The 21,231-nt window shown below is 39.5% G+C and overlaps 1 protein-coding gene across 3 annotated transcripts in view; it reads left to right on the forward strand.

The window, feature by feature from the left end:
• Positions 1–21,231, forward strand: part of adgrb2 (adhesion G protein-coupled receptor B2) — a 536,693-nt gene that overhangs the window by 293,086 nt on the left and 222,376 nt on the right. For all 3 annotated transcript variants that reach the window (XM_062030114.1, XM_062030112.1, XM_062030113.1), the window contains exon 16: positions 11,649–11,692. In XM_062030114.1, coding sequence (XP_061886098.1) covers positions 11,649–11,692 — 44 coding nt within the window. The remainder of the gene's footprint in view (positions 1–11,648; positions 11,693–21,231) is intronic.

Here is a 21,231-nt window from a genome sequence, read left to right on the forward strand (position 1 = left end):
ACCAAAGAGGAAAAGAACCATCCGGATTGTTATAGGTGCAAAGTGTAAAAGCCAGCATGTGTGATGGTATGCGGGTGTATTAGTGCCCAAGACATGGGTAACTTACACATCTGTGAAGGCACCATTAATGCTGAAAGGTACATACAGGTTTTAGAGCAACATATGTTGCCATCCAAGCAACTTTATCATGGACGCCCCTGCTTATTTCAGCAAGACAATGCCAAGCCACGTGTTACATCAACGTGGCTTCATAGTAAAAGAGGGCAGGTACTAGACTGGCCTGCCTGTAGTCCAGACCTGTCTGCCATTGAAAATGTGTGGTGCATTATGAAGCCTAAAATAGCACAACGGAGACCCCGGCCACATTCTGTAAATTGATCTGGCGGGCCAGATAAAATGATGTTGCATTTCACATAAAATTATGTTGCGTATCACATAATATGATGTGGCAGGCCACATAAAATGTTGTGGCAGGCCACATAAAATAATGCAGAGGGCAACTTGATAAGGTGCAGCGGGCCATTTAAATTAACGCACCATATCAGAAAATGAATTGGAGGCCACATAAAATGAAGTGGCGGTCCACGTAAAATTATATAGTGGCCCACTGTAAGTGACGCGGCCGGTAATATAGAGTGATTTAGTGGGCCACATAAATATAAGCAGCAGGGCCACATAAATAAAAACTTCGGGCCATAAAAATGATCCAGCGGGCCACTTTAAATGACACAGCAGGCCACATAAATGATGTGGCGGGCCGCAGAAATGAATTCGGCGTATCACAAAAAATAATGCCGCAGGTGACAGAAATGTTGCGGCGGGCCACGTAAATCAAGTGGCAGGCCACATAAAATCAAACGGCAGGCCACATAAAATCAAGTGGCAGGCCACTTAAAATCAAGTGGCGGGCCCCATAAATCAAGTGGCAGGCCAAATAAAATCAAGTGGCGGGCTCCATAAATCAAGTGGCAGGCCACGTAAAATCATGTGGCGGGCTCCATAAATCAAGTGGCAGGCCACATAAAATCAAGTGGCGGGCTCCATAAATCAAGTGGCAGGCCACATAAAATCAAGTGGCAGGCCACATAAAATCAAGTGGCAGGCCAGATTTGGCCCCCAGCCCTTGAGTTTGACACCTGTGACCTGGAGGCAGGAATACGTTTGTTTGCCCGCCAAGTGCTTGAACCGTCGCCGAGTCTTCGACTGACGTATTTTAGGTGAAAGGGTACCGGGGAGTGCCGGCGGACTTGGGCTGGTACTTTTTCAAGTACCAAGTCAGTACCCTTCCCTAGTTGTGGGGGGCAACACCTCCCAAGGATGCCTGGTGATGAATGTGTTCCTGGGCTCTTCACCTTGGCCACAAGTAGAAGCTGCCAGCTGCCGTGAGAGCAGTCGCCCCTGGCTGTGGTCTCCAAGGCGAGGTCGTGTCCTCTCCTAAAAGGTGATCTTGGACCGTTCCCGCCAAAGCCCGACGTGCATTCGGAAATGTTCAGCGAGAAGCGGCAGGTCAGAGATCACGTGCGTCCCCAGAGTGGCCCCCGACCAACATCCCATCCTTCATCCTGCCTCCCCCCGCTCACTCCAGGTTTCAAAATAAAAGTCCTCGAATTGGAAAACCCCAACCTGCGTTTATCCCAGCACTTCTCAGTCCTTCCAGGGGATTTTGGCCTGGGCTTCCTGAATTTACGGCAGCTTTTTCCTGAAGTTGGCTCAAAAGTTGCAATGTTGAGCGACTCTTCTTACCCATTGGTTCCGGTTTTTGTCTGCAAAAGTCCCGTACATGTGACATCAAACCATGGAGGCAGATGTTTATAAAACAATCTTGCTTCATACTTCCTCCAAACGAGCCTTTGTTAATTTCCCTCATTTGTGACGTCTGCGGATATGTCCATATATGGTCATTATTTACCCAAAGTCCTTTGTGCGAGTCCGCTTCTTTTTCTCTATCCTCTCGTTTTGGGGCGGACTGGCTCGTACATGCGCATGCCATCTCTAATATAAAGCAGCGTATGGTTCCCAACTTATGTCGGTAGACTCGCTATGGAAGCACGGAACAACATGGGCCCGCGGGGAGAAGAGGCTGTCAAAGTGGAGGCACATTGTGGACGTCGCTTCCTAGCAGTTCCGCTGAAGACACGGCACAAGAGTCCCGCGGGCAGGTTCAACGCGGTTTTTAATGTTGATATTTTTCAGTAATCGGTTTCTCTCCCAGAACATGACTTTTCAGTCAATATCCGTATCCTCCTCCCTCCTCTGCTCCCGGCCGCTTACTGTTAAAGACAACAGATGATTAGATTAACACGTACCACCTGTGAAATCTAATCACCTGCCAGCTGTGTCTCGCCGTCAGCACATAGTGTGCTCGTCTTCAGTACCATGGACAGCGGCGGTGACTTTTCCTCCTGCAAGCAGCCCCCACCACGCACGTAAATAAAACGGTCAGAAAGTGACTTGAAGACGGTCTTTAAAACATCATCTATGCAACATTTTGACCAAAAAAACCCGCATTACATGTTATGTAGCCCACAAGGAAGTCTTTCAAATGTCGAAAATAATCATAATATGACCCCTTTAGTGCTTATTTATCATCTAGCTTGCAGTTTTAACTTCAAAAAGCACAGCATTTTCAACAGGGGTTGATGTTTTACTCATTTTATACCTTAAAAGTAGACACCAGATGGCAGTAAAAGCACACAGCGCTCATTTTTGTTGCTAAATGAGAGCCGATGAGGGATTATCATCACACCTCAACATCTCTAATCCTGCATTTTTGCCAGGTCAGCATTGTGAAGGAAAAGGTGGTCTTAGTCGTCTTCCCCCGGGACAAATGAGTGCACAAACACATGTAAAGTAGGGAGTACATTTTTATACTGTATGCGACATTACCCAGAAGGCTTAGCGCCGTAGACGGGAATATTTAAGCGCCAAAAAGGACGCCGCTTGGCCAAATTGTGCAGGAATTTGCAGGCTTTGGACCGATTTATGTACGGTGGTTATAAAAATAAATCCGTCCATTTTCTTTAGCCTATCAGAGAAGCCCAGAATTGAACCCTCGCCAGCCACTTGGTCCAGAGACATGGCTGCTAAGCAATGTTAGCGCCGCCATGTTGTGTTTTGAGGGGCGTGCAGCCCGCAGATGCAACACATCTGCATGGGGGGGGGTCACAGTTGTCAGGCATGATGAGCGCTGATTGATGTCTGACGACATCTACACACCTCTCCTCTTTTTATGGCTCTGCCTTGTCATCCATCACGCTGGGGTCACCTGTCCTCGCATAAATCTTGCCACGCCGCCGTTGTTGACGCGGCGGCATGGAGGACCCCCGATTAACTTGTTCATGGAAGATTAGTTGGGAACTTATTCAAAGAGGTGACTTTGCACTTTGGAGAAGTGGAGCAGTGACAACTCGCAGGACTCTTCACCTCTCACTGGTTGTTTAAGAGGGAGGTTTGGAACGTGCTCGGCACAAAAAGTAGAACAAGGACACCTTCTGGTTTAACACAGGGGTCCCCAAAATACGGCCCGCCAGCTGGATGCGGCCCTTCAGTGTCCACAATCTGGCCCTCAGGATGTTCTAAGTTGAATGTAGATGGAGATGATCTATATCTGCTGTCTACTTTGTGTGGGGTACTTCTCTTGTTGCCTTATTTGTATTTGATAAAAGTTATACATACATATATATATATATATATATATATATATATATATATATATATATATATATATATATATATATATATATATATATACATATATATATATATATATATACATATATATATATATATATATATATATATATATATATATATATATATATATATATATATATATATATATATATATATATATATATATATATATATATATATATATATATATATATATATATATATATATATATATATATATATATATATACAGCTTCAACTCTTCTGGGAAGGCTGTCCACAAGGTTGCGGAGTGTGTTTATAGGAATATTTTCCTGAGACACCTGATTCTGATCATTTGGATGGGTGGCCAATTAATTTTGGCAATATAGTGTGTGTGTGTGTGTGTGTATATATATATATATATATATATATATATATATATATATATATATATATATATATATATATATATATACAAACCCCGTTTCCATATGAGTTGGGAAATTGTGTTAGATGTAAATATAAACGGAATACAATGATTTGCAAATCCTTTTCAAGCCATATTCAATTGAATGCACTACAAAGACAAGATATTTGATGTTCAAACTCATAAACTTTATTTTTTTTTTGCAAATAATAATTAACTTAGAATTTCATGGCTGCAACACGTGCCAAAGTAGTTGGGAAAGGGCATGTTCACCACTGTGTTACATGGCCTTTCCTTTTAACAACACTCAGTAAAGGTTTGGGATCTGAGGAGACACATTTTTGAAGCTTCTCAGGTGGAATTCTTTCCCATTCTTGCTTGATGTACAGCTTAAGTTGTTCAACAGTCCGGGGGTCTCCCTTGTGCTATTTTAGGCTTCATAATGCGCCACACATTTTCAATAGGAGACAGGTCTGGACTACAGGCAGGCCAGTCTAGTACCCGCACTCTTTTACTATGAAGCCACGTTGATGTAACACGTGGCTTGGCATTGTCTTGCTGAAATAAGCAGGGGCGTCCATGGTAACGTTGCTTGGATGGCAACATATGTTGCTCCAAAACCTGTATGTACCTTTCAGCATTAATGGTGCCTTCAGAGATGTGTAAGTTACCCATGTCTTGGGCACTAATACACCCCCATACCATCACACATGCTGGCTTTTCAACTTTGCGCCTAGAACAATCCGGCTGGTTCTTTTCCTCTTTGGCCCGGAGGACACGACGTCCACAGTTTCCAAAAACAATTTGAAATGTGGACTCGTCAGACCACAGAACACTTTTCCACTTTGTACCAGTCCATCTTAGACGAGCTCAGGCCCAGCGAAGCCGACGGCGTTTCTGGGTGTTGTTGATAAACGGTTTTCGCCTTGCATAGGAGAGTTTTAACTTGCACTTACAGATGTAGCGACCAACTGTAGTTACTGACAGTGGGTTTCTGAAGTGTTTCTGATCCCATGTGGTGATATCCTTTACACACTAATGTCGCTTGTTGATGCAGTACAGCCTGAGAGATGGAAGGTCACGGGCTTAGCTGCTTACGTGCAGTGATTTCTCCAGATTCTCTGAACCCTTTGATGATATTACGGAGCGTAGATGGTGAAATCCCTAAATTCCTTGCAATAGCTGCTTGAGAAAGGTTTTTCTTAAACTGTTCAACAATTTGCTCACGCATTTGTTGACAAAGTGGTGACCCTCGCCCCATCCTTGTTTGTGAATCTACTTTTATACCCAATCATGGCACCCACCTGTTCCCAATTTGCCTGTTCACCTGTGGGATGTTCCAAATAAGTGTTTGATGAGCATTCCTCAACTTTATCAGTATTTATTGCCACCTTTCCCAACTTCTTTGTCACGTGTTGCTGGCATCAAAGTCTAAAGTTAATAATTATTTGCAAAAAAAAAAAAATGTTTATCAGTTTGAACTTTAAATATGTTGTCTTTGTAGCATATTCAACTGAATATGGCTTGAAAAGGATTTGCAAATCATTGTATTCTGTTTATATTTACATCTAACACAATTTCCCAACTCATATGGAAACGGGGTTTGTATATATATATATATATATATATATATATATATATATATATATATATATATATATATATATATATATATATATATATACACAGTAGCCCGTCATTACTTTCCTTGCGTCTTTTTTGTTAATGTATTATTTATTTATTGTTTGAATGCTGCCAAGTATCAACACATACAGTTTGTGTTTATATGAAGAAATGTTTTTCTCTCTTTCTTTTTGTCTTTATTTCTTTTTTCTTTCTTTTTTGTTTATTATTCATTATGTGCTATATGTGCTGTAATTAGATATCACTTTTTAATTTTTCTTTCTTTCTTTCTTTCTTTCTTTCCGTCTTTCTTCTCTTTCTTTCTTTTTCTTTTTTCTTAATGTTTCTTTTTTCTGTCTTTCTTTTTTGCCCTTTTTTTTGCTTTCTTTTTTCATCAATTTTTTTATCATGTGTTATATATATTTACATATGAGTTCTTTTGCTGTCGTTCTGTCTTTCATTTTTCTTTGTTTTATTCTTTTTCACTTTTTCTTCATCTCTTCTTTAACTTTCTTTTTTCTGTCTCACTTTCTCTGATTTTCTTTCTTTATTTATTTTTCTTTCATTCTTTAATTGTTCTTTCTTTCTTGTATATTATTTATTCATTATGTGCTATTTAGATGTATCTTTTTGTTTTGTCTTTCTTTCTTTCATTAATTATTTCATTTTTTCTGTCTTTTATTACCTCTGTCTATCATTTATTTATTTATTGTTTCTGTCTTTTTTTCTTTGGCGTTATTGCTTTTTTATTTCTTTATTTCTTTTTTTTCTCTTCATTATCAATGATTTATTATGTCTTAGCTAGAAAATATTTTTTTACTGTCATTCTTTATATCGTTTTTCTCTTTTTTGTTTGTCTTTTTTTTTTTCTTTTCTGTTTTTCTTACTTTCTCTCAGATTTTCTTTTTTTCTCTCTTTCCATCACTGCATACTCTGTTATTCCTACGGAGACACATACTTCCTTTTAGAAACAACAAGTGGGAGGAAGTAATAAACAAGCTCTGCTTCTTTCGACTCCTTTTGGGACATGTTGTATTGTCCAGGTGTAATTTACACATGTGGTGTTTGGACACCAAGTCAGCATCACTCCCTCAACTTGAAATGCTGCTATTATACAAAGTACCAAAAGGGGGAGCCCAAAGGCAAATGCACCACATGGAAACAACCAGCCAGTGTGTACATGTACAGTACATGTACAGTACATGTACAGTACATGTATATATATAGCACTAATATTTCTTACGTGAAAGGAGCACAATGACTCATCTAAGCGAGCGCCCACAGCGTTCAAGTATAATTAGATAAGCCATAGACAAGTTAAAAGGGCTGAAGAACAATCTTTGAAAAAAATCAATTTCCAGCTTACCAGTGCGACCAGTTGTGGTGAGTCCGTTAAACATATCCATCTTGGTGGGTTCCTACACCACCCGTGCACCTCCAGCCATGGCTCGTTGGCCTTTGCCATGGTCGTGTCTGACATGGTGGGGCTTCATAGAGATTGTGACATTAGCATCTCTGCCATTGCCATGGCAACCCCGCATCACCACTTTTCATGTGAAACTAAATGTTGCGTAGATACGTCATGTACATGCGGTGCAGTATGATTCCTAGGATAAAGAACGCTGAGAACGACATTGTCCGACACCATTGATCCAAAATGCATCATTTATCACAATATCATTTAATTAGGTGTTGTATGATTTCAATTGTTTTATATATTTTTTAAACTAAATATACTATATCCAACTCGCATGGGTTCAACACAGAAAGTGAACAAACTGTCGGTAATTGCGGAGAGGATAGAAGTCAATCAGCTCTGCTTCTTCCTACTCCTTTTCGGACGTGTCGACTTGCGCAACATGTGGTGTACTAAGATGTAACGTAACTCAATAACAGCCATTTACCGTATGAGCTAGTTTGTTTGAAAAACTAAATAAATATCAATAGTGCAACTTTTTCACTTCCGAGCCTTGACACCGATATTAGTCGAATTCAATATCAGCACAAATTATACGCACTGATATCATTTTGTAAGTTTGATCAAGTGACATTGGTCAAACAGAGAAATGGCAGGTATGAAAAACACCAATATGTTTATTATTCACTATATGGAATGGAGTCGTGCTGTCTTTAAGTCGAAGTGGAGTGGTAATGTGTGTTTTTTTGGCAACCCCAATTGGTCACAAAATTGCAGTATGTTACGCTCATGACGCAGGAAATTGAATGATGCCGACACGCTTGTTACTGGATACTTTCAAATACTCTTCCGCCTTGAGACTTTGTGTGTAAGTAATACCTTAATGTAATTATTTGATACTTGTTAACAAAAAAAAATGTTTGTTAAGAACCCTTATTACGTATGTCTAGCGTGTGCGGTATTGTGTGCTTAGCTGTCGTGTAGCTGCTAGCTCCTAGTAGACTATAGCCTAACATGTTTACCTTTTGTAAATGACTAAACTAAAATAGTTTATTGCAGGACATTTAAATGTTAACTGGCGTAACAGGTCTGCTTGTATCGGCACTTTTAGACGCAAGCCGATATCATTCAATACTTTTTGCTTGTATCAGACCGATATATGATATCACGGCTCGGACAAACATATAAATATCCAAATGTAATGATAGACATATACATAATATTTGACTTAAAACAAAAATGTTACCTGTTATGAATCTTTGGGGACCACACGATTCGATTCTCAATTCAAAATCAGTACTTTTTTTTAAATAACATTGGATGCCAGTTCTCTGATTATTTACATTCCAGCAACAGCTCTGATAAATGTCTATATTACTTCAAAGAAAACTGGTTTTATTGGATATTTTTTATTGAATTCATTTTTATTCAATTAATTCAATTTAATTGAATAATTTAATTTATTGAATAATTCAATTTAATTGAATAATTGTTATTACTTCAAAGAAAACTGGTTTTATTTATTAAAATTCTACCCAAACATTTAATAAAGTCAAATAGAAATAAGGCAACAAGAGGAGTATCCAACACTTCTCTTTTCTAAAGTCAATATGTACAGCAGATATAGATCATCTACATCAGAGGTATCAATGTTGTTTTCACTGAGGGCCACATTGCAGTTATGTTTGGCCCCAGAGGGCCGCTTCTAACAGTGAATACTATTATTACACAATTTTTTTAATGCATTTTATTAGTAGATTTTTTTTAAACTAAAATGTAAAAAAATATATAGTAAGTTGCAATAATTTCACCTCAAAATGTAGTGTATATTACTGTAAATGGAAAAATAGTACTGCTGTTTTTAAGGTAAAAAAAAACAAAAAAAAGGCAGATCAGTTGCCAGAATGTTACTGTAAAATTTACATATTTATTTTTTACTGTAAATAAAAAAAAATGCAATTTTACTGTGAAATTTTGGCACCTAAGATGCCAGTTTTAGTTGTTTTTTTTATAGGAAATCAACAACTGTAGATATTTCGGTGTATTACTGTAAAAGCCAAAATGGCACCAAAGTTTATTACAGTAAAAAAAAAGTTGTTTTTTTTCATTTAGAGAAAAATGCTGTGAAAACCACAGTAAATTTCACAATTTTATGATGAACTCTATTGCTACTTTTACATTGAAGAATTTGAGAGATAACTTGCTTTGAAATCATTATTATTAGTAATTATTTCTATTTAAAAAGTAGTTTGAATTTTTTATCTTATATTTTTGCATACTTAGACAATATTTAAGTTAAGATAATTTGCCATTACATGGAGTACATATATATATATATATATATATATATATATTCTCCCAAAATAGAAAGAAAGAATACATTTAGTAAGAAAAGTTACAGTACTTTATTGATACATATTATTTTCAGGCTTTCCAGGGCCAAATAAAATGAAGTGGCGGGCTAAATCTGGCCCCCAGGCCTTGAGTTTGACACCTGTGCCTTAGATTAAATAAATGGCTACGCATTTTTTGATACTGCAGTCGGAAAGGGATTCCTATGGCCCCATTCCTGGTTGATCACTCTGCAATGCAGTCTCCTGAAAATGATGGGAAGCGCCACCCGACTTAGAAACTGACATTCTGGTAAAAGTTGGAATTGCCACAAAACACATTTTAAGGTATCAAACACTCTCCTGCCATCTGGTGGCTGAAGTAGATAGCGCAGCCCTCCCCCGATTTGTCACGTTTCATGTGTCAGGTAAACTGACAAACGGTGTCATGTCAATCCACTTCCCTACTCTACATTACCCATTATACGATTACATGAAGTAAATGTTTTTGTTTTTTTCTCCCAAAGAATACATTTAGTAAGAAAAGTTACAGTACTTTATTGATACATATATTATTTCCAGGCTTTCCAGGGCCAAATAAAATGAAGTGGCTGGCTAAATCTGGCCCCCAAGCTTTGAGTTTGATACCTGTGGTCTACATCAACAATATGATTTGTCAGAGTGGCTGGGCAGGACAGGTTTTTTTTTTTTTAATTTGAGGACCAGTTATAGACAATTTAGAGTGAAAAGCACATTTTATTTTCACTCGCATACAAAACATTCTAACTTGGATAGTTTCCCTGGCTTGGAGACTCTCCCGAAGGACAGTCCGGCGAAGACACAACAAACTCCCTTCTTGTCTATCATGGACACACACCTGTTGTTGTTGTTCTTGTTGTTCTTTGGACTGACTAGAGGCTGCACAACACCAAAAATATACACCACACACACATACCCCACTCCCCCATCCAATGCCCTTGACGCAAATCCCTTAGGGGTGCAGCCTGAAGAGCTGCAGCCAGCCACCATAGCCCCCACTCCCTCCCCTCTGTTGCAAGTCTCGAGATGTATGTTGTAATATGTATATGTGTATGTTATATGTGTCAAATTGTTTTTGGAAACTGTGGACGTCGTGTCCTCCGGACCAAAGAGGAAAAGAACCATCCGGATTGTTCTAGGCGCAAAGTGTAAAAGCCAGCATGTGTGATGGTATGGGGGTGTATTAGTGGCCAAGACATGGGTAACTTACACATCTGTGAAGGCACCATTAATGCTGAAAGGTACATACAGGTTTTGGAGCAACATATGTTGCCATCCAAGCAACGTTACCATGGACGCCCCTGCTTATTTCAGCAAGACAACGCCAAGCCACGTGTTACATCAACGTAGCTTCATAGTAAAAGAGTGCGGGTACTAGACTGGCCTGCCTGTAGTCCAGACCTGTCTCCCATTGAAAATGTGTGGCGCATTATGAAGCCTAAAATAGCACAAGGGAGACCCCCGGACTGTTGAACAACTTAAGCTGTACATCAAGCAAGAATGGGAAAGAATTACACCTGAGAAGCTTCAAAAATGTGTCTCCTCAGTTCCCAAACCTTTACTGAGTGTTGTTAAAAGGAAAGGCCATGTAACACAGTGGTGAACATGCCCTTTCCCAACTACTTTGGCACGTGTTGCAGCCATGAAATTCTAAGTTAATTATTATTTGCAAAAAAAAAAAAAAAGTTTATGAGTTTGAACATCAAATATGTTGTCTTTGTAGTGCATTCAATTGAATATGGGTTGAAAAGGATTTGCAAATCATTGTATTCCGTTTATATTTACATCTAACACAGTTTCCCAACTCATATGGAAACGGGGTTTGTACATTATTATTAATCAATTTAAAAAGAACACATTTAGAATCGTTACAAATAAGAATTGTGATTAATTTGAAAATGGATGTTGTCCCTGTTATCATGTACCCAGACTTAGGTCCCCGCTATGTGTGTCCTCCATTATCTGCGGCGTATAACTCCTTCTTCAGGCCATGTTTGGCAGCCCAGATAAAAGACTTCGGCGAGGACCCCTGAACCGAGCCATTACCATGTTTCTGCCAGTCTTCACCCCCCCCTTGTTTTATTGTGCCTTCGCCTCCCTCCATCACTCTCTCTCCTCAGGCACTAACCCATGATTTCCCCTCCTCCTTGTCTTGCAGGGCACATCCGATCCTCAGTGCGTGGTGTGGGACTACAGCAGCCCGTGAGTTATTCCCAGTTATTTCTCCCGCCCGCTCGGTCGATGCTTATCTGCCTTTTTTTTTCTTTTTTTTTTTGGTGCGGATGTCCGGTCAGATTTGTTTTATTAATGAACTGAGACCTGCTCTAACGATGTTCTCCGCGTTTCCTGTTAATTAAATGAGCCTAGGAGAGCAAACAGAAGTAGCTTTGCTCAGATTGCCTCGGTAGGCCGGTGTTTAATTTGTGGCTGCTCTCGATGGTTAATTGCAACACATTGCCTTTTCTGTGTGGACGATCTGAACCTTTTTGTCTGAGTAGCTGCATCCACCATGGAAAAACCAGCACAATCAACCCTGCTCTTAGCTCGTTTATTCAAAATGTCAAGCATGCTGATGCCCACTCTCTGTCGCTCATTTCTAGGAATGCCCTACATTTTCTCTGTATGCTGATGAACAACCCCCCCAAAAAAAAAAAAGCATTTCCGCCACACTATCTAGGCCAAAATTATTCAACTGGTGGCCCGGATATGATGCCAGGTGCATTCAGAACTTGCGAGACAAACATTTTTTCCAGCAAAAACTGGAACACATTGGAAGATCCTGGTAATGGCATGTGAACCTTGCTCCAAAGTTGTGATTTACATAACTGCACTCCTTAGTTACTAGGGGTGTAAAAAAAAAAAAAAAAAAAAAAAAAAGTTAGATTAATTGTGATTCCTATTTGTAACGATTGTTCGATTCTAAAAAAAAAAATAAAATAAAAAATGTATTTTTATTAAATTTTATTTTTTTTAAGCTATCCTGTCTCGCCACTCAGACAAATGGTATAGTTGATGATCTATATCTGCTGTACATATTTACATTAGAAAAGAGAAGTGTTGATACTTCTCCTGTTGCCTTTTTTTGTATTTGGCTTTATTAAATGTTTGGGGAGAATTTTATTAAACCAAACTAGTTTTCTTGTAAGTAATATAGAAATGTATCAGAGCTGTTTATCTATTTTATGGAGGAATGCAGTTCATCTTAGAATTGGCATCCAATGTTAATTTTTTTTTTAAATGATAGATTTTGAGTTGAGAATCGTTTTTAATCGAGAATTGATTCCGAATCGAATCGTTACCCCCAAGAATCGAATCCAATTGCGTGGTGCCCGTGGATTCATAGCCCTAGTTACACATTTGTTTACAATGTGATCTGTTTGTGTGCTTCAGATGCAGTCAGTCAGTTGTTTAGTTATCTTCTTTAGTTATGCTACAGTGGTGTTCCTCAAGGTTCCATCTTAGGTCCTCACTTTTGCATCATTTGGGCTATTCAACTAGTGGCTCCTGAGTTCCGTTCAGTTAAAAAAAGCGTGTAACTATGACAAAATAAGTGCTCCTGAACTGTAAACACTTTGGCAGGTCCTTGCATTGACGTTTGAACCTTGCTAGCAAACATAGAACACTGGGGTCCTAACTTGTGATTTCCATACCCGAGGCGTCCCTCAAGGCACCCCTTTAAGTCCTCTCCTTTTTGCTAGTTACACATTTTTTCCTAATGTGATTCATGTAACTAAAGTGTCTGTTCAGATGCAGTCAGTAGTCATTTGTTCAACTTCTTTAGTTATGCTATAGTGGTGTTCCTCAAGGTTCCATCTTAGGTCCTCTCTTTTTCATCGTTTGGTCTATTCAACTGGTGGCCCCTGAGTTCAGTTTGGTTAAAAAAAAACTTGTAACTATGACCAAAACCAAATGTCTACTATAGAGGATGCTGATTCTAAGGAATATACAAAATAAGACTAATTGTGAAGGGAAAAGTCCGGTCCTTAGCTTTCTGGAAACGTAACCCCCAAATACAGTTTAGTTGCCCCCAGTTTTGTTCAAAACTTGTCAGACAAACATTTTTGCAGCAAAATTCCTAAAAACACAAGATCCTTGCATTGACGTTTGAACCTTGCTAGCAAACATAGAACACTGGGGTCCTAACTTGTGATTTCCATAACCGAGGCGGCCCTCAAGGCACCCCTTTAAGTCCTCTCCTTTTTGGCCGTTACACATTTTTTTCGTAAAGTGATTCATGTAACTAAAGTGTCTCTTCAGATGCAGTCAGTAGTCATGTGTTCAACTTCTTTAGTTATGCTATAGTGGTGTTCCTCAAGGTTCCATCTTAGGTCCTCTCTTTTTCATCATTTGGGCTGTTCAACTGGTGGCCCCTGAGTTTCGTTCAGTTCAAAAAAACTTGTAACTATGACCAAAACCAAATGTCTACTATAGAGGATGCTGATTCTAAGGAATATACAAAATAAGACTAATTGTGAAGGGAAAAGTCCGGTCCTTAGCTTTCTGGAAACGTAACTTCCAAATACAGTTTAGTTGCCCCCAGTTTTGTTCAAAACTTGTCAGACAAACATTTTTGCAGCAAAATTCCTAAAAACACAAGATCCTTGCATTGACGTTTGAACCTTGCTAGCAAACATAGAACACAGGGGTCCTAACTTGTGATTTCCATACCCGAGGCGTCCCTCAAGGCACCCCTTTAAGTCCTCTCCTTTTTGCTAGTTACACATTTTTTCCTAATGTGATTCATGTAACTAAAGTGTCTCTTCAGATCCACTCGGTAGACATTTTTTCAACTTATTTAATTATGCTATAGTGGTGTTCCTCAAGGTTCCATCTTAGGTCCTCTCTTTTTTAATCATTTGGCTGTTCAACAAGTGGCCCCTGAGTTCTGTTAAGTTACAAAAAAACTTGTAACCATGACCAAAATTAAATGTCTCCTATAGAGGAATATACAAAATAAGACTAATTGTGAAGGGAAAAGTCTGGCCCCCTTTGTCCTTAGCTTTCTGGAAACGTGGCCCCCCCATACAATTCAGTTGCCTCCCAGTTTTGTTCAAAACTTGTCAGACAAACATTTTTGCAGCAAAATTCCTAAAAACACAAGATCCTTGCATTGGCGTTTGAACCTTGCTAGCAAACATAGAACACAGGGGTCCTAACTTGTGATTTCCATACCCGAGGCGTCCCTCAACGCACCCCTTTAAGTCCTCTCCTTTTTGCTAGTTACACATTTGTTTCCTAAACGGATTCATGTAACTAAAGTGTCTCTTCAGATGCAGTCAGTAGTCTATTATAGAGGATGCTGGTTCTACCTAATATACAAAATAAGACTAATTGTGAAGGGAGAAGTCCGGTCCTTAGCTTTCTGGAAACGTGGCCCCCCCCAAACAATTTAGTTTACCGCCAGTTTTGTTCAAAACTTGTCAGACAAACATTTTTGCAGCCCTTTAAAGGCCTACTGAAAGCCACTACTACCGACCACGCAGTCTGATAGTTTATATATCAATGATGAAATCTTAACATTGCAACACATGCCAATACGGCCGGGTTAACTTATAAAGTGCAATTTTAAATTTCCCGCTAAACTTCCGGTTGAAAACGTCTATGTATGATGACGTATGCGCGTGACGTCAATGGTTGAAGCGGAAGTATTGGGACACATTGTATCCAATACAAAAAGCTCTGTTTTCATCGCAAAATTCCACAGTATTCTGGACATCTGTGTTGGTGAATCTTTTGCAATTTGTTTAATGAACAATGGAGACTGCAAAGAAGAAAGTTGTAGGTGGGATCGGTGTATTAGCGGCTGGCTGCAGCAACACAACCAGGAGGACTTTGACTTGGATAGCAGACGCGCTATCCGACGCTAGCCGCCGACCGCATCGATGATCGGGTGAAGTCCTTCGTCGCTCCGTCGATCACTGGAACGCAGGTGAGCACGGGTGTTGATGAGCAGATGAGGGCTGGCTGGCATAGGTGGATAGCTAATGTTTTTAGCATAGCTCTGTGAGGTCCCGTAGCTAAGTTAGCTTCAATGGCGTCGTTAGCAACAGCATTGTTAAGCTTCGCCAGGCTGGAAAGCATTAACCGTGTATTTACATGTCCATGGTTTAATAGTATTGTGGATCTTCTGTCTATCCTCCCAGTCAGGGGTTTATTTCTTTTGTTTCTATCTGCAGTTAAGCCCGTAGCTAAAGTGCTTCGCCGATGTATTGTCGTGGAGATAAAAGTCACTGTGAATGTCCATTTCGCATTCTCGACTCTCATTTTCAAGAGGATATAGTATCCGAGGTGGTTTAAAATACAAATCCGTGATCCACAATAGAAAAAGGAGAAAGTGTGGAATCCAATGAGCCAGCTTGTACCTAAGTTACGGTCAGAGCGAAAAAAGATACGTCCTGCACTGCACTCTAGTCCTTCACTCTCACGTTCCTCATCCACAAATCTTTCTTCCTCGCTCAAATTAATGGGGTAATCGTCGCTTTCTCGGTCTGAATCGCTCTCGCTGCTGGTGTAAACAATGGGGAAACGTGAGGAGCCTTTCAACCTGCGACGTCACGCTACTTCCGGTACAGGCAAGGCTTTTTTTTTATCAGCGACCAAAAGTTGCGAACTTTATCGTCGATGTTCTCTACTAAATCCTTTCAGCAAAAATATGGCAATATCGCGAAATGATCAAGTATGACACATAGAATGGATCTGCTATCCCCGTTTAAATTTAAAAAATTCATTTCAGTAGGCCTTTAAGTCCTCTCCGTAAAGGGATTCATGTAACTAAAGTGTCTCTTCAGATGCATCAGTAGTCATGTGTTCAACTTCTTTAGTTACACTAGTGGTGTTCCTCAAGGTTCCATTTTAGGTCCTCTCTTTTTCACCCTTTGGGCTGTTCAACTAAATTCAACCAGTCAGTTCAACTTGAGTCCTTTGGAGCCTCCTGGAAACGTGCCCCCTCCCCCCCCCCCCCCCCCACCCCCCCACCCCCCCCTAAACAGTCCCAATGAACATCCCTGCAGTTTTCCGCGTTGTTTGGTTTGCCGGCTGTTGAAATATTCAAACACCTCAGTGGGCTCTGACCTTTTCAATATTTGATCAAACGTTGCCCCGCTTGTTATGAGCCCGGCTGTCCATTTGCTGACACGGGGAGCAGCAGGACCCGGTAATCGGATCACAAAGCCTTCGCAAGGTGACACGTACGCCCCCGGTCATTTCACCGAGGCTGGAACAAGACGTTTGCTTTCTGACATTTTCCGCATCGGCTACGTTTCGGTCAGAATCGGCGCCGGCGAGCTTCATTATTTCTCTCGCCACGGATCATTCTTTGACGGATCTCGTTGGCCGACGCCATGAGCTGGGAGTCAAACAGAAGACGATAGGAGTGTAAAGGTGCCATTATGTCCATCCGCCACGTGACTACGCTCAAACAAGAGCTGTGTGGCGAGCGTCAAAACGTGTTTGCATGGACTGAGGGAATCTGTTTGCAGAAAGCCATGCACACTCACACACACACACACACACAAACACACACACACACACACACACACACACATTGTGGGCACGGCAAAAGCAGTGTTGAGTACATAAAAAATGACTTTATTACAATGGTTAACATTTAAAAACACACAATATTTACATGATATGTTGCAGACTTCAGTCCAGGCGTGTCCAAACCTTTTGACTTGGGGCTAAAATAATGATGGTCGAGCATGTAAAGTAACATTATATTAGTGTTGTCCCGATACCGATATTTTTGTAACAGGTACCGATACTTTTTTTTATAAATAAAGGGGCTTTATTTTAACAAAAAATCTAAGAATACATTAAACATATCCGTCTTATTGCAAGTTTGTCCTTAAATAAAATAGTGAACATACTAAACAACTTGTCTTTTAGTAGTAAGTAAACAAACAAAGGCTCCTAATTAGTCTGCTGACATATGCAGTAACATATTGTGTCATTTATACACCTATTATTTTGTCATAATTATAAAGGAAAAGCTGTAAAAAATGATTATTAATCTACCTGTTCATTTACTGTTAATATCTGCTTATTTTCTCTTTCAACATGTTCTATCTACACTTCTGTTAAAATGTAATAATCACTTATTCTTCTCTTGTTTGGATACTTTACATTAGTTTTGGATGATACCACACATTTGGGTATCGATCCGATACCAAGTAGTTACAGGATCATACATTGGTCATATTCAAAGTCCTCATGTGTCCAGGGACGTATTTCCGGAGTTTATAAACATAATGTACATTTTAAAAAAACGAAAAAAGATTTTTGTGACGCTAAAAAATATCGACGTAATCATAGTAGTATCGACTAGATACGCTCCTATACTTGGTATCATTACAGTGGATGTCCGCCCATGGTATTTGTCTACATTGTGATGCCGGTGAGCTATTGTATCCTCCTACGGTGTGTAGTGAAGCATATTTAGCTATTCCTCGTCCTGCAGTGATAATAATACTTGTAAGAAACTTACTTTATTCGTTGCCATGGAGGCGAGGATTAGTGAATACCTAGTACATAGTACTGAATATGATTCATTAGTATCACGGTACTATACTAGTACCAGTATACCGTACAACCGTAATATATATATATATATATATATATATATATATATATATATATATATATATATATATATATATATATATATATATATATATATATATATATATATATATATATTACGGTTGTACGGTATACTATACTATACTATATATATATATAGTATAGTATATATATACTATATATATATATATATATATATATATATATATATATATATATATATATATTATTATTATATAATCAATAATATAATTGAATATCAAAGAGTATGTGAAAGTCCTACCTTGTTTATTTCCGTGTTATCAATCATAAATATATGTGGGAGGACGGCAATTGTGTCATTTGATCAATAAAGAGTTCCGCATAAATACAAAGTACTTATAAGGGTATCCACATGCGATAATGCTATCGGTCCGATATCGGCAGAAAAATAAGTATCGGCCTAAAAAAGTGTTTATTTGTGCAGATGTGGACAGCCACTGAACATCTGAATGTCTTCTTCTGTTTTAGTCGAGTTATTTACAGAAAGTAAACATGCTGGGCTACAGGTCACCCTGCGCTCGCAGCTACACAACAACTAAGCACACAATAGCACACAAGCTAGACATATGTAGTAATCAGTGAACAATATGAAACGGCACATTTGTTCAATATAATCTAGTGTCAGATAATTACAGTTCCATAATACTTACACATGCAAAGTCTCGTATTAGAAAGGACGCAGTAACAAACGTGTTTGCATCGTCCAACTTGCTGCGTCACGCGCTTAATTTACTGAAGGTTCCTGTTTGTCATTTTCCATGATCAAGCCTCTTTTAACATTCCACACTACAAGATGATACTCCTTTACTCTACTAATATCCTTGATAATGTACATGTCACGTTTCATGTGTCAGGTAAACCGCAGCCAAAGGGGCCTTATGAATCCACTTCCGACTGTACTCGCTGACGTCGTGTCTTGTTTGATATCGGTATTGGCCAATACTCAAGGCATCTTTTAACTTCTTTGAGAAGACATCTTTAATCTACTTGATGATGAACTTGTCACGTTTCATGTGTCAGGTAAACGGCGGCCAATGGGGCCATATGAATCTGCTACATACTGTTCTCGCTGACGTCGTGTCTTGTTTGATATCGCTATTGTCCAATACTCAAGCCGTCTTTTAACTTCTTTAAGAAGACATCTTTAATCTCCTCGATAATGAACTTGTCACGTTTCATGTGTCAGGTAAGCCGCGGCCAATGGGGCCATATGAATCCGCTTCCTACTGTTCTTGTGTCTTGTTTGATATCGGTATTGGCCAATACTTAAGAAGTCTTTTAACTTCTTTAAGAAAACATCTTTAATCTCCTCGATGATGAACTTGTCACGTTTCATGTGTCAGGTAAACCGCGGCCAATGGGGCCATATGAATCCGCTTCCTACTGTACTCGTGTACTTGTGTCTTGTTTGATATCGCTATTGGCCAATACTCAAGTCTTCTAACTTCTTTAAGAAGACATCTTTAATCTCATTGATGATGAACTTGTCACGTTTCATGTGTCAGGTAAACCGCGGCCAGAGGGGCCATATGAGTCCGCTTCCTACTGTACTCACTGCCGTAGTATTTTGTTTGATATCGGTATTGGCCAATACTCAAGCCGCCTTTTAACTTCTTTAAGAAGACATCTTTAATCTCCTCAATGTTGAACTTGTCACGTTTCATGTGTCAGGTAAACCGCGGCCAATGGGGCCATATGAATCTGCTTCCTACTGTACTCGTTGACGTTGTGTCTTGTTTGATATCGGTATTGTTCATTGCTCGAGTCGTCTTTGAACTTCTCATGAGAAGACATCTTTAATCTCCTGGATGATGAACTTGTCACGTTTCATGTGTCAGGTAAACTGCGGCCAATGGGGCCATATGAATCCACTTCCTACTGTACTCGCTGACGTCGTGTCTTGTTTGATATCGGTATTGGCCAATACTCAAGCCGTCTTTCAACTTCTTTAAGAAGACATCTTTAATCTCCTTGATGATGTACTTGTCACGTTTCATGTGTCAGGTAAACCACATCCAAAGGGGCCATATGAATCTGCTTCCTACTGTACTCGCTGACGTTGTGTCTTGTTTGATATCGGTATTGGCCAATACTCGAGGTGTCTTTTCACTTCTTTAAGAAGACATCTTTAATCTCCTTGATGATGAACTTGTCACGTTTCATGTGTCAGGTAAACTGCGGCCAATGGGGCCATTTAAATCCGCTTCCTACTGTGCTCGCTGACGTCGTGTCTTGTTTGATTTCGGTATTGGCCAATACTCAAGCCGTCTTTTAACTTCTTTAAGAAGACATCTTTAATCTCCTTGATGATGTACTTGTCACGTTTCATGTGTCAGGTAAACAGAGGCCAATGGGGCCATATGAATCCGCTTCCTACTGTACTCACTGACGTCGTGTCTTGTTTGATATCGGTATTGGCCAATACTCAAAGCGTCTTTTAACTTATTTAGAAAGACATCTTTAATCTCCTCGATGATGAACTTGTCACATTTAATTTGTGTCAGGTAAACCGCGGCCAATGGGGCATATGAATCCGCTTCCTACTGTACTTGCTGACGTCGTGTCTTGTTTGATATCGGTATTGTCCAATACTCAAAGCGTCTTTTAACTTCTTATGAGAAGACATATTTAATCTCCTTATTAATGAACTTGTCACGTTTCATGTGTCAGGTAAACCGCAGCCAATGGGGCCATATGAATCCACTTCCTAATGTACTCGCTGACGTCGTGTCTTCTTTGATATCGGTATTGGCCAATACTCAAGAAGTCTTTTAACTTCTTTAAGAAGACATCTTTAATCTCCTCGATGATGAACTTGTCACGTTTCATGTGTCAGGTAAACCGCGGCCAATGGGGCCATATGAGTCTGCTTCCTACTGTACTCGCTGACGTTGTGTCTTGTTTGATATCGGTATTGTCCAATACTCGAGTCTTCTAACTTCTTTAAGAAGACATCTTTAATCTCCTTGATGATGAACTTGTCACGTTTCATGTCAGGTAAACCGCGGCCAATGGGGCTTTATGAATCAGCTTCCTACTGTACTCGCTGACGTCGTGTCTTGTTTGATATCGGTATTGGCCAATACTCGAGGTGTCTTTTCACTTCTTTAAGAAGACAT

Source organism: Entelurus aequoreus, linkage group LG20, assembly GCF_033978785.1.
Source record: "Entelurus aequoreus isolate RoL-2023_Sb linkage group LG20, RoL_Eaeq_v1.1, whole genome shotgun sequence".
NCBI lineage: Eukaryota > Metazoa > Chordata > Actinopteri > Syngnathiformes > Syngnathidae > Entelurus > Entelurus aequoreus.